This window comes from Narcine bancroftii, chromosome 1 (assembly GCF_036971445.1).
Source record: "Narcine bancroftii isolate sNarBan1 chromosome 1, sNarBan1.hap1, whole genome shotgun sequence".
Lineage (NCBI taxonomy): Eukaryota > Metazoa > Chordata > Chondrichthyes > Torpediniformes > Narcinidae > Narcine > Narcine bancroftii.
This window is the reverse complement of record NC_091469.1, coordinates 434696626-434710924: the sequence shown is the minus strand read 5'-3', so window position 1 is coordinate 434710924 and position 14299 is coordinate 434696626. Positions and strand designations below refer to the sequence as shown.

The 14299-nt window shown below is 37.1% G+C and overlaps 1 protein-coding gene across 1 annotated transcript in view; it reads left to right on the top strand.

The window, feature by feature from the left end:
- The window catches only part of adam22 (ADAM metallopeptidase domain 22), a 319406-nt gene that overhangs the window by 255659 nt on the left and 49448 nt on the right, over positions 1–14299 (top strand). Inside the window, exons 24-25 of the mRNA XM_069914278.1 lie at positions 2098–2197; positions 9394–9484. Of these exons, the coding sequence (XP_069770379.1) occupies positions 2098–2197; positions 9394–9484 (191 nt within the window). The remainder of the gene's footprint in view (positions 1–2097; positions 2198–9393; positions 9485–14299) is intronic.

Here is a 14299-nt window from a genome sequence, read left to right as displayed (position 1 = left end):
AGCCTTGTTGGAAAAATATGATTGAATGTTGTAAACATAATGTTTGTTTTATTTGATTTAATTTTTAAAGTTATAGGATATCAAAGTTAAGCAAGTTTTTAAGTATACACATTATCTTGGAAAACTGCAGATGCTATAAATTCAAAGGACAGACAGAAGACACTGGAAATATAAAGAAGATCAATCAGTTTAGAACAAAGAAAAAAATTCCAAAGGGAGGCATCTAAAATGTAATTTTCAGTTTATAGTTTCTGATTCTCCTGATATTTATTTTCCAGGATTTTATAGTTTAATCTCAGTTGAGGTAACCATAACCAAATAGCTATAAGTGGTGAGTGCTGCTTATTGACAGCTAGTACTATGTTGAATCCAACTCAGACAGAATGAATGAAATCATTCTTGCCATTTGTTTGATTTTGAATGCTTTTAGAGAGCCATTAAAGGAAAAAAATTTTGATTGCACATAATTGCATGTAATTCAGTGCATATTTAACAATGTCATATCTGATTTGTCTCAAGCCTAAGTTGTGAAGCTTTCTGAAACTTCTTGACACTGATATTGGGATGATTAAAAGCAGGTGTATTCCATTTGCCTATCATTCTGCATTAGAAGGAAGAATCGATCAATAAATTCAAATGAAACATTTTTAGTTGTACTTAATAGAACAATATTTCAAATATAAGTCAAATATATAATCTTCCAACAATCAAAGTTACAGCTAGTGTTAGGTCTGCTTTGTTCATGAATGAGTGAGACAAACACCAGACTGAGTCGAAATCAGTGTTCTTTATTACCGGATTGTAACACTTGCGACTAACAATGTTAGTCGGAGAATGCATTCTGCCGTTATCAGCAAAATGGTGATTTTTTATACCCTTGGATACGTGCTTAGAACATCATCATATCATTACTTGTCCAATGACTAAAACTGTTGCTATCCTTTCCCTGCTAGCTTCCTGCCTCTCAATCCATCAATGTCTCTCTTATCTTGTAAGTACAAGGATGCATTCACATCTTGTTACAGCCCTGCACAGGGTAACTCCTTACACATTCCCATCTCATGATGTTTTACCTAACAGGAGTACAAGGACACCTCCCCTTCTTGTTACAGCCCTGCACAGGGTAACTCCTTACACATTCCCATCTCATGATGTTTTACCTTACACTAGTAATAGCATTTGTTTTAAGAGAAAGTCCCTATACTAAAAAATTGAACAGGTTTTAAAGTGTTTTAATATGGCAAAATATTGATCTTGGGACTTAATTTCATCTATTCATAAATATATATTCCAACAGGATGATCATTGTAGTATTGCCTAGACAGCTGCTGTGCTTAATACAACCTGTATTCTATACAAATTTGTAATGTTGAGACCCAACATTGAATTCTCCTTTAGAAAATGGGTAAAAGTGTGTGCTCTTCCTAATAATTTTGTTCCAAATCAATTGGTTCACAATTGGATGTCAGATTTCACTGTGTATTAAGTATATAGAAAATAACCATATCTGCAACATATGATGAGAACTTTTCAAATTGAGTTATGACATGCTACAGTTCTGAACACCGGGTACAGGCTAATTCCCATTAGCAAATATCTACTCTGATACCCTTTGTTAAGATTTTTTAATTCACTTTTCTATGAAAGAATTTCCTGCATTACCCAAGATGTCTCCATTCAAGATGAAGTGCAATGATCTTTTATTTTCCATTATCAATAACTAATTTTAAATGCAACCCTGTTTGCAGTAACTGGTCCAACTTCCCAACTCTGATAATATCATTATTCTCTAGTTTACAAAGTAAAACTTAAATCTGTATAATTCCTTACAAGACTTCTGCTTTCTAAAAGTGGTCTAAAATTAAATCAATCGCAGCATTCCATTTGGAGTCATCTGATTAACTCTTTCCTTACAATACATTTGAAAAGTGAATATATGTCAATTGTAGATTTTGTACACTAAGAGAGAATTGAGAAACTGCCATGATTTATCTTTATTAATTTGATGCAGGCTTAAATTAAGCAGTTAGGTGAATCTTATTTACTGTTGTTGATTCATTGTTGTAACAAGTCATTCGTTGTATGATCTCATTACAGATCTGCAGTAATGAAGTGAAGTGTGCCTGCGACCCTTCGTGGGATGGTATTGACTGCAGTAAATATGCACCAAAGGCATTAACAGGCACAGGAGGACTAGGTTTGCCTTATTTAATTGTATTCACTTTTGAATGTCTGTCAGCATTTCATAGGGCACAAAGTACCATTTATAGAAACAACTTTGGGCCTTTCAGTTTTTCACTTTATGAGAATATTGTTGTATTATTACCTGTTCCAATCAAACAAAAAACCATTATATTTTCAATTGGCATAAGATCGAAAGCTGCTATTTGAAATAACTTTTTAGATTTTGAGTTTCCTTTGTGTAATTCCTAACTTAGCCAACATTACTTTTACATCCTTTTTTTAAACTCGATTTTCTTCAGTGCATGAACACCTAAAAGTTCATGCCTGGTCAGTAATGCTAGGAATGCATGCCAATGTCTTTAAATCTTTCTATAAAATATATTCCATTGGATGCATTCTATTTCATTCCTTTCCAATTTAACACTGTTCAATATGTTTACTTTTAAACATTGATTTTAACTTTGTATTGGTATTTATCAGAAGTTGCCAATTATATTTGCCTCGCAACATAATTTTTTTAAAAATATTTTATTTTGAGAATTTTCAGTCAGAATGAAGAATAAGCAAAAAGTAAAACATCAATATCAACAATATTAACATAATAATATAAATATCGATCTGCATGTTGATATTAAAGAAAGTGAGAAAAAGAAGGAAAGAGTCAACATGTAATTTAATTATAAAGAAAGAAAAATTACAATAATAATATACAAAAATGCAAATTCAATGTCCATGTTGAACCAAAAGGAGAAAAAGATCATAGAAAGATAATAAAGACCCTCAAGAAACAAGAAGTAAGAAAATAAAAAGAATAAGAAAGAGAAAGGATTGGTCTCACCTAGGATAAACCCCACTCCCATCAAGGGACAAATAACCTGACATAATATTAACATAATGATATAAATATCGATCTGCATGTTGATATTAAAAAAAATGAGAAAAAGAAGGAATGAGCCCCGGGAGGAAGAGACAGGAAGCAGGTATCATTAAAGATTTACCCTGATATACCTTAGGTATGAATTCCATATTCTTGAAAATACATTCTACCTGTTTCTGAGGTTATAGATGATCTTCTCCAGAGGAACACAATTATGCATTTCTATCTTCCAGCGGGCTAAACCTAGTTGAGAATCAGATTTCCAAGTAACTGCTATACATTTCCATGCCACCGCTAAAGTGATCTTAATTAATTTTAATTGATATTTTGATAGTCTAATTTTATGTCTTAAGTCTTCTAAATTCCAATAAAAGTAATTCAGGTACATGAGGGTATTGAATTCCAGTAAACTTTTCCCCCCAGGAGATTACTTAAATCTTCCCAGAACTGCCTCATTTTAAGGCATGGCCAGGTTGAATGCGAGAAAGTACCTATTTCTTGACCACATTGAAAACATTGGTCTGATATTTCCGATTTGAATTTAAGTAACTTTTGTGGAGTAAGGTATAACTGATGCAAGAAGTTATATTGCACCAACCGATACCTTACATTAATTGTGTTAATCGTGTTGTCCCAACATAAGTTGGACCAGCAAAATGGATCAATTTCTATACCCAAATCAGATTCTCACCTTTGTTTTGATTTATCAAGCCCTTGTTTAGGGCTTTCTGCCTGAAGTAAGAAATACATTGTTGAAATATCTTTTTTGTGCTCCCTTTTCTAACTAGAGTCTCTATTTCACTACACTATGATAAAGTTAGAATTAGAAGTTAGTGCTGGACTTGATTTGTCCCTTAAATAAGATCCTAACTGAAGATAGCCAAAAAAATATGCATTTTAAATGCCATATTTATTCCTAATTTGCTCAAATGTCATAAATTGTCCCTGCTCATAACAATCCTCAATACAATTGATCCCTCTCTGGAAGCAAGTGTCCAGGATTTTATTATTAATCGTTAACGGAATTAGCATATTTTGAGTCAGAGGTGTTTTAGGTGAAAGAACCCTCCCCCCACTTCTTGTCCCCAATTTGACCATTAATTTTATTCCATATTGTAATTATATGCTTTAATGGGGGGCTTCTTTTGGGCCAGATAATAATTTAGAATTCCATTTATCTATAAGGTTTTCTGCTATCCTCTCACCAACCTTATGCAACTCCAATTTTTCCCATGAAGACTTGTCTCCTCCAAACTTCAATTGGGTTGCCCAAAAATATTTTTTTGAAATCTGGGAGCGTTAATCCTCCCAATTTATAATTCCAAGTTCATTTATTAACAGAGATTCTGGAAAGCTTACCTTTCCGCAGAACCTCCTACTGCATTTATTAAGGTTTTGAGGTATAGGAACAGGCAAAATTTGAAAAAAAGTATTATATTCTAGGCAGCACATTCATTTTATTACCATTGACCCTTCCAAACAAAGTTATTGAGAGGGTCATCCATTTGTTAAGATCATCCTCAATTTTCCAAAGCAAGGAAAGATGATTCAACGTATATAAATTCTGTAGGTTGTTATCTACCTTGATACCTAAATATTTAATCCCATTGAGTGGCCACTCCTTGCAACATTGATTTGATGGAAATAAATGCTGAAATAATGTGTGGTCATTTTAATGATTGGATTTGGGTATTGAGCCAATTGCAGGAGTGTATCTTCTGTCTTTTGCTATACTAATTTCATTGGACAGTCAAGACAGAATTGTAATCTGCTCTGTGTGTAGTAATCCACCAGGTGGAATTTAACATGGCTAATTTTGGAAGTGTGTTTCATATGGTAATGCAAGGAACACAAATCAATGCAAAATATTTTGTTTGATTCCAGAGCAGAGATCAAACATGATTTTTGTGTAATAACACTGGACAACAAATGTTTTAAAAAGGTTTGCTTCCTAAAAAAAAGTTGGGGATTATGATAGACAACATCAAGCTGAACACAAAGATAATTTCAAATTTTCTGTATCATGTAAGAAGTTGGAGAAGCACTAAATTAACTTTTATTGAACTTAGCTGTTTAATCGCCTAATGATGCTGACACATTGCATTAGTTCAACTAACCTAAAAAATGTTTTGCCATTGATTTTCATTTGTAATCAGCATCTGATGCCTCTCGTGTCAGTGTCCAACAATAGGTGGCCAGCATTGATGGATTCCAGTTGCCTGATACTGCTTTTCCATGGTCACAATGTCCTTGTGAAACCTTTCACCTCATTCATCATTGACTGGGAAGAACTCCAAGTGCAAATGCTGAAAATCAATTTTCAATGACTGATCAATAACTCCAGACTAGAAATTACCTGACTGATAGGCTTTTATTACTGTGAACAGAAGGCACGTCTCATGTTGCTGACCCAAACTTAGGTTAGAATGTTACGTGGATTTGTATACTTTCGCGTAGGGTCCCTTCTTCCCACAGCCGGAACAGACCACGTCCTTCACCGTGCAGTGCTTCCGCTGGCCGCAGAAGGACCATTTCGGGTGCTTGCTGGCAGTGGTGGCTTTAGTCAGGTCAGGCCACATCTCAAGAAGGCAGCTCCTGCTTTCCCCACATGGTGGCCGTGTTATCAGTCGAGAAAGTGCCCACGTTGCGGAGGGCTACTTCCAGAGTTTTAGCTACTTCAATGGCTTTCTGCAGCTTAAGCTCACCCTGTTCTAGCATTTGCTGGTGAATGTAATCTGATCTGATTCCTGCTCAGATCAGCTCGTCTGTGCACTCTTCTGCTGATACAGCCTTACAGCTGCAGGCTCGTCCGAGGTCTCACAGGTCCTGAAGGTAATCATCGATCGACTCCCCAGGTTGCTGCTGTCGCGTGGCTAGGACATGCCTGGCGTAGACCTCATTCACCTGGGCCAGATACTGGCCTTTCAGAATGCCCATTGCTTCAGTGAATGTCTCTCCGTCTCTGACCATCGGGTAAATGTGTTGCCCGACCTGTGAAAACAGTAAGTGCAGCTTTTCTGTGTCGGATTGGACGATCTTGGCAGAAAATTGTTGAAGCAGAGTAGCCAGAGTTTGAACTTGTCAGATGCCTCCGATGATCGCAGGTCGATTTCTAGCCTCTATCATCTCAGCAACTTGTCCGATCCAAAAAACATTATGGTAATAAAATTAATGCGCTATCACTGACTCCAAAGACTAGAAGTTACTTGACTGATAGACTTTTATGACCATAAACAGAAGGCATGTCTCATGTTGCTGACCTGAGACCTGAGCCTGTTCTGGGGGAGGGGTTATGGCGTTGCCGCCTTTTATTAGGGGAATCAAGGGGGAGGAGCCATAGGGGCGGGACAGCCATACACATTAAAACAGTATTAACAGTGGTTCCACCACAATGACATGTGACACTTCATGGTTTTGTATGCTTGAAGTAGACATAAAAAATGACAGGAAATCACAAAAATAGGTTATGTCTAAGAAAATGTTAATGTGATTTTTGTGATCATCAGCCCAAAATCCATAAATTACACCCCAAAATGTCCAGCATGAAAATTCTTCATTGTCTAGTGTAGTTGGAGTGAATCAAAGGAGGAAGGCTCCTTACTTCAGTCCCTCAGAATAAAAATGTTAACTCTCTTCTGGGAACTGGCAACTAAATTGTAATAGAAAAAATGTGGAAAGAAAGACAGACAAAATTAGTAAGACAATACACGTAAGTGCTGGAGAAACTCAGCAAGTCACACAGTATCTATAGTAAGTAGTCAGGCACAGGTTTCATCCAGAAATAACCAGAAACCAGTTGTTGCAGGAGAGACAAGAAAATAACAGTTAATTCTTCTTTTTCTGACAATAATGATGTAAGTGAAATAATTAGTCTTAGCTGGTTTCATCAGATAAGGAGTTATTTTATTAACATAATAACTGCTAATTAGAAAATATCAGAATGTAATTACGTTTTGCCAGAGAAAGATGAGTCACTAAGACAAAGCTCATTAAAAAAAATCAACAGTTATAATCCAGGATGACAAAAGGACAATTTAATAAAACAGTCTTTTTTTGTTTGAGAATATTTTGCACATGGTGGCCACTTTTATTCGTATTAACACATAAACACCCACATCTAATTGGCATTATAAAATGTAATTATTGTACATGGATTCATTGTGATTTTTAGAAATTTTAATTTTGTCAGATCGTCTGAAAATGAAATGCATTTTCTATAAATTTGGAGGTATTTCAGACTAATGAATGGGGCTTTTCTCAATACAAACACTACAGCAACTTCAGGTAAGTACAGATTCAGAATTAAAAACGATTTGCAAAATTACTGGCTTCAAAATTACATAATTTTGGTTCATTATTGCAAAACATTGAATGGGTGAAGTTGCAAAATTTGCACATTAAATTGGAACTAAATTTACCACAGAATATTCAAATTTAGCCATTACACAAGGTGCACATTGATAGAATGGCAAGTTTTGAATATGCTAAAATTGACACTGAAAAGCAATATGAGATCTCATTTTTATATGTTGGAAAATGTTAAATTAAGGTCAATTCTAAATTAAATTATTTATTTTCCCTTGATTCTTGCTTCATTTGTTTTTGTGTCTCCTCTATTTGAAATTTATTTTCACTTCGACTTGCATCTCAGACTTTTGTTTCCCAAATCATCAATCTAATTGATGAAAGAGTTAACTTTTTGCCCAGGTCACCAATTCCATTCCATGGTCACATTATTAGTTAGTAAATACACATTTGGCACAAATGATTGGACAACAGTATATGCAAGTAATGGCATATGAAACAACCAACCATTGTGTTAACATTGTGTCACTTACATAAGTATAGTTTTGATAAATTACATTGACCAATATTGTCAAAGGCTTTTTGGTATTCCTTCCAATATTAATTAACAGGCAGCAAGGTTAGCAGAACACTGTTACAGCGGAGGCAACAGGGGTTCGAATTTGGCGGTGTCTGTAAGGAATTTGTATGTTCTTCCCATGTCTTTGTGGGTTTCTCCTGGGTGCTCCAGTTTCCTCCCAGCCTTCAAAATGTACTAGGGTTGTAGGTCAAGTGGATGTAATTAGGTGGCAAGGCTCATGGGCTGAAAAGCCCTGTTAACGAGCTGTGCGTCTAAACTAAAATTAAAATGAACTCTATCATGTTTTTTATGAATAACCTTCTGTTTTGCAGGTTTGAGTTGATTTGTTTACTAAAGATATAATTATTTTGAGAAGTTTGAAACCTAAATTTAATGTTATAAATGCAGTTCATACCAAAAACCTTTATTGTGTTTTTTTTTTCTTGATTCTACTAGCTGTCATAATTTGACGAAACACTAAATATTACTCAACTGCTTGGTCCCAAAAGACTGGATTTTTTTAGTTTGAGCTGATAACATTACTTAATGAGGGTTCGGTACTTAAATAACTTTATTTTTGTTGACTTTTGAGGAACTAAAATGTGCATACCTTTTGCATTATTTTAAAATACATGTATGTAAGTATTATCAATTACTAAGTAGTTCATAAATGGAAGTATTTTGTATCATACAATTTTCCAAATCTAGATGGTCTACTTTAAAGAAGATCTCCACAAAAATGTGATATAGTGTAAGGGATAATGGAATGTGAGGAGTCAAACAAGTGCTAAGTAAGAATGAATTATGATGGGTTAAATAAGGGTGAAGTAAGTATAATAAAATAGGGGTCTTCAAAAACAGGATAGCAAGTAAATAAATTTAGCAAGTCCTGGGGCTTGATTAATGAGTAAGAACAAGGACGTGACACTTCCTGGTAAACAAGTTTGCAGAAAGGCACATAAACTGATAAGTTAGAATACACGTAGGCAGAATTACCCTAATGCTAAACCAATCCAGGGGAAGGTACTTCTGTACTGAAATAGAATGTATAAAAAGTTGGGTGAGCCCCAGTATCTGTGTATATTCGCAGGATAAGGGGAAGCACCCAACTTTGCATTGTTGTAAAATAAATGTTCTTTGTTCTCAATTTTTGTCTCAAGTGAAATCTGTGAAGGCACCTCTGCTTCTCACATATAGTCATAAAATTAGCTCACAAACCAAACATTTTGTTGCAGGAAACCAATCAATTTGACCTAAAAAATTGAAAATTTGCATGACCCTTAATTACCAATTATTTTGGTTTATATCATTAAATGACAAAAGTTAACTGGTCAACTTTAAATCAATAAATAGTCACATTTTACTTCTTAATAGCAAAGAAAACCAAGTTTAAATGACTAATTACATTTTTCTCAGGAATTTAAATGGTTGTGTTCTCCCTCAAACCCCCACCTCCTTTTTCTTTCAGGATCAGCAAGAACCAATATTATTATAGGCACCATTGCAGGGACCATCCTGATGATCGCTCTTGTTTTGGCAGTTGCAGCATGGTTTTACAAGTGAGTATACAAACTTCTACTACTATGTGCCTTTCTTGAGCTTATTTCCAAAAAGTCTTAAAATGATGCCTAAGGCAAATGTGTTTAAACAGAAAAGTTTGCAGACACTGGGATTGTCATAAAATACACAAAAGTGCTGGAGAAACTCAGCACGTAACACAGCATCTACAGGAAGTAAACGGTAACCAGGTAAAGGCCTGAGCCCTTCGTTGAGGTATGAGCAAAAAATAGATAGAGGTCTGAATAAAAAGCTGGATGGAAGGAGGGAGGAGAGGAAGGGGCAGAGGGAGGACCACAGACTAACGGGTAATTGGAGGATAAAGGTGAGAGGATAGAAAATAAAGCTGAGGTGATGGGGAGAGGTTGAGCTCTGAATGAAGAGGGAAGCGAAGTGGGTGAAAGGAGACAGGGTCAGGGAAACAGAGAGTTTGGGGGAGGGTTTTAATTGAAGCTGGGGGTGTTGATGTTCATATCGTCAGGATGGAGAGTGTCCAGATTAAATATTAGGCGCTGTTCCTCCAATTTTCAGGTAGCCTTGGTTTGGCAGTGCACGAGGCCAGGAATAGATATGTGCTGTGTGAATGGTGTGTGGCATTAAAGTGGTTGGTCACTGGGAGTTACCTGTTATTGCAGCAGACAAAGCAAAGGTGCTCAACTAAATGATCTCCCAGTTTGCACCCAGTCTCTCCAATATAGAGGAGGCCACAATGGGTGCACATCTGTCCTGGCCCCCTCCACTTTGAGATGCACTAAGGACAGGATTCCTCTTGTCCTCACCTCCTGGCCTCTGCATCCAACATATTATCCTGTGCAATTTTCACCACCTACAACCTACACCACCAGACGCATCTTCCCCTCCCTTTCCCTCTCCTCTCTCCACAGACTCCACTCCCTCCAGGACTTTCTCATTCACTCAACCCTTCCCACTAATCAACCCCGCAATAGCTATTCCTGTGACCAAAGAAAATGCTCCACTTGTGCCCATACCTCCTGCATCACCACCATTTGGAGCCCCAACAGTCTACTGCATTACAAGAACCTCCCAGTGGCCAACCATTTCAATTCCACTCCAAATTCCAAACTGACATGTTCATCTGTGGCCTCATGCACTGCCAAAATGAGGCTACCCGCAAACTGAAGGAACAGCACCCTTCAACCAGACAGCATTAACATCGACTTCTCCAGGCTCTGTTAAACCCCTCCCCCAAGTCTCTCGTATTCCCTGTTCCTCTGTCTCCTTTCCTCCAACTCACTACCCACTCTCCTTCCCTCCCATTCAGAGAGCTGCCCCTCCCCTCTCTGTAGCACTATCAATTAGACCTGACAGGCCAGGTCGAGATTAACGGGCTTTAATCACTATGAACTCAGTCATATCTTATATGCCATTGTCCCGATTCCAAGGTAGTACTGAGGGAGGTGATTGGGCGATACCGCCTTTATTAGGGATCATGGAGGGGAATGAATTATAGAATCAGAGGCAGGCCAACCAATACAATGTCTGCAATACTGTGTTCCACCACACCCTCCCACCTATATCCACATATGACCTCCCCTGCCTCTTTCCTTCTCTCCTCCTGCCCTCCTTCCACCTTTTTATTCAAATGCCTGTCAGCCTTGATGAGGGCTCAAGCATGAAACATTGGTTAGTCTTTACTTCCTATAGCTGCTGCTCGAACTTTGGAGTTTCTCCAGCACTTTGAGTTATTGCACTAAGGCAATTGTTACAGTTTAATGTGCTAGAATGTATACTTCCATAATTTGCTGATGGTGAAACACTTAATCCACATTATATAGATTACCATCTTCGTTGATCAAAATAAAACAGAAGTCAGATACCAGTTGGGAGCCAGTTGTATGAGTCCATGCTACTAAGATCAACTCTCACCCGTTTTATGCAGCCTCCCTTATTAAGAGACCAGTGGTTGATGGATGAAAATAATTCCCAGCTGCTGAAACCTAATTTTAAGCAAAAAAAAACAGAGGTAGGCTATACAACCCTGAGAGCTAGTTTTTGCTACTCAGTAAGATCCTGGTAGATCTGGCGTCAGCCGAGCCATTTGGTTAAGTCACCCTCTCTTCCTTTTGCTCTGTATTTTTCTAAAATACCCCAAATTTCCCATAAAAATAATTTCATCTGAGTCTCAACAATAGTCTGTGACAAAAAATTGCGTGTTCTAATCAATCTCGTCAACTCTTTTGGCGACTATTTTCAAATGTTGCCGATGTAATGACTAGAAGCACTCCATTTCTCTCGACTGATTGTGGTTGCTTGTTACATTCATGGCCTTTATACATTTAAGGTTTTAGAAAGAAAAATCTTCACTTCTCTCTTCATTGTACGGTACTAATCTTGGAAACATATTTGTCAGTCTGCACACCTTTAAATTCTTCCCATAACATACAATGTGTCCAAAACTGAATGCAATACCTAAATGGCAAAATTAAAATACTACAGACACTGGAAATCTGAAATAAAACACAACTACCGATGATATTTCAATAGATCAAGGAACATCCATGGAAAAAGTAAAACTGAGGTAATAGTTTATGTCAGCGTCGTAATATCAGAAGTCAGGTGAAAAGTCATTGTCCAAATTTTGGTTCTCTTCCACTTGCTACTTGATTTATCCAACTACGTCAATTTAAATTCTGTACCTGCTGTGTCTGGCATTCAAACTCATGTCCCTGGATCAATAGTTTAGGTCTTTTTTACGCCAGTTTGGGAACTGAATGATGATGTAACCATTTCATGCGAATTCTATATGAAATTTTCTTATTCTCCATAAAACGCTGTTTTTAGCATTGTAGTTAATGCACTTTGATTACATCTTTCTTTTAATTGCCTCCTTTGCTTCACACATGAAAGAAACTACCAAGAAAGAAGGTATGTGATATCATTGCAGGTTTCTGAAGAGTATGCGTTTTCTTTAAGCCTTAACTCCATTTTACTGTTGTCTTTCATTCTGACAGGTAATTCGTGATTAATCAGTGGGCTTACCTTGTCATCACACTCTCTCTTTTCACCATTATACTGTCATCTCCTTCATTTTCCTCCTTCTCTTTCCCAACAGTAACCAGATTTCCTCTCTGAGTGAGAGTATAGAGCTTCTCTCTTGGCACTGCTCCATGATTAGCTGGGGGAGCTGTGATCCACAGGCAAGCTTGTTGGTCTTCCCCCTCTACTCAGCTTCAGGGCTCCATATATACTACTTACCAAAATGGGTAACAACTAACAAAATTGCCCAAATAACCACTGACACTGCTGAATACCACCTAAAGCTAGAATTGAAGCTTACAACTCCCTAGTGATGTTTCTGTGAATCACTGGGTGCACCAACTCTAGGTTGACCAGAACGAAGCAGACCCACTGGTTCCTTGATTTATATCCTTGTATCACTACTAATTCATTTGCAACTTTATCTTCACAGCCTTCATTTCCCACATGGTGTGCTTTGAAACATGTTGCTTGTGATACCATGCAGCATAACGTCAACTAAATTTGAATTCTGAGTACAACGATTTGATAGCATGTTATGACGTATGGTAGTTCTAGATGTACTTGTTCTGGGTTTGATGGCTCTTCTTTCCTACCTTCTCACTTGTTTGTAGGCAAATGCCACAAGGAGACTATGTCAAAAAGCCTGGGGAAGCTGTCTCTTTCTATAGTGACATACCTCCTGGAGTCAGCTCAAACTATTCAGCATCTAGTTCTAAGAAAAGGTCTGCATTTATCTTTCAACCTATTCTTTTACAAGCAACAGGCAGATTGAGTTAATTACATAGCAAATAAAGTAAAGCACACAATATATAAAAGCTTGAGCTTCATACCATTAAAACCCAATTTCCTCCTGTGTGTGTTTGGGGTGCTCATGTAAAAACTGGCTGTGTTTCCATTTCTGAATTTTAACTAGCCCAGGCCCCAAAAGCCTGCACCCAGCTCAAGGCCAGGTGGAAAGAGAACTGTCCTACATTTTTGTTGTCTTTTTAACCCAACAAAATGATGGTTAAACAATGTTGAGACAAGACTACTTCTGTCAGTTATAGATATTAAGGTTTTTCTCAATAGCACTCCTCAGCTCGTACACCACAGGATTCGGAAAGTTCGCTTTCAATCCTTTGCACAATGTGCTTCCTATCCATCAGATTTAGCCAGAATTTTAGTGGCTGCATGACTGAGTCCTGGGGCTAACTGAAGGATCGCCTACAGTGTCTATTTTTTTGGCAATGCATTATAAAGGTTTCAGATATCCATCCACTAAGAATACAAACTGCAATGGAATCATCTGGATGTCAAAGTAAAAGAGAGGTAGAAAGTGGAAAACCTAGAAAAAATAGAATACAAATACTGGAGAAAACACAAGCAGGTAAACAGTAAGTATGTGGCAGTGACTGGTGCAAAACTTTAAAAAAAACTTTGATTGCATTAACTTTCAACATTTCTTGTCACTGTATCTACTAAATACATCTAAGGTTCCTCAGATAGCATTATGTATTTGTTTATCTTGGGTCACCATTTATAGGCATTCAATTGATTCTTTAGATTCCAGTTGCTTTTGATTGGTTGATTCATACTTCAGGAGTCATACAGTACAGAAGAGACCCTTTGGCCAAAGTGTACATGCTGACCAAATTGGTGTTCTGGGTCATACCATCTTCCTGCATTTGGCCCATATCCTTCTAAACTCTTCCTATCTCTATATCTGATAGATCCATATATCACTCCATGATTCAAACATGGTGCTATACTCACAGAATAGACACTATTTTATAATCTGGATTTAGATCAGCTACTTTTCTTTCCTGAGAAAAGATGTG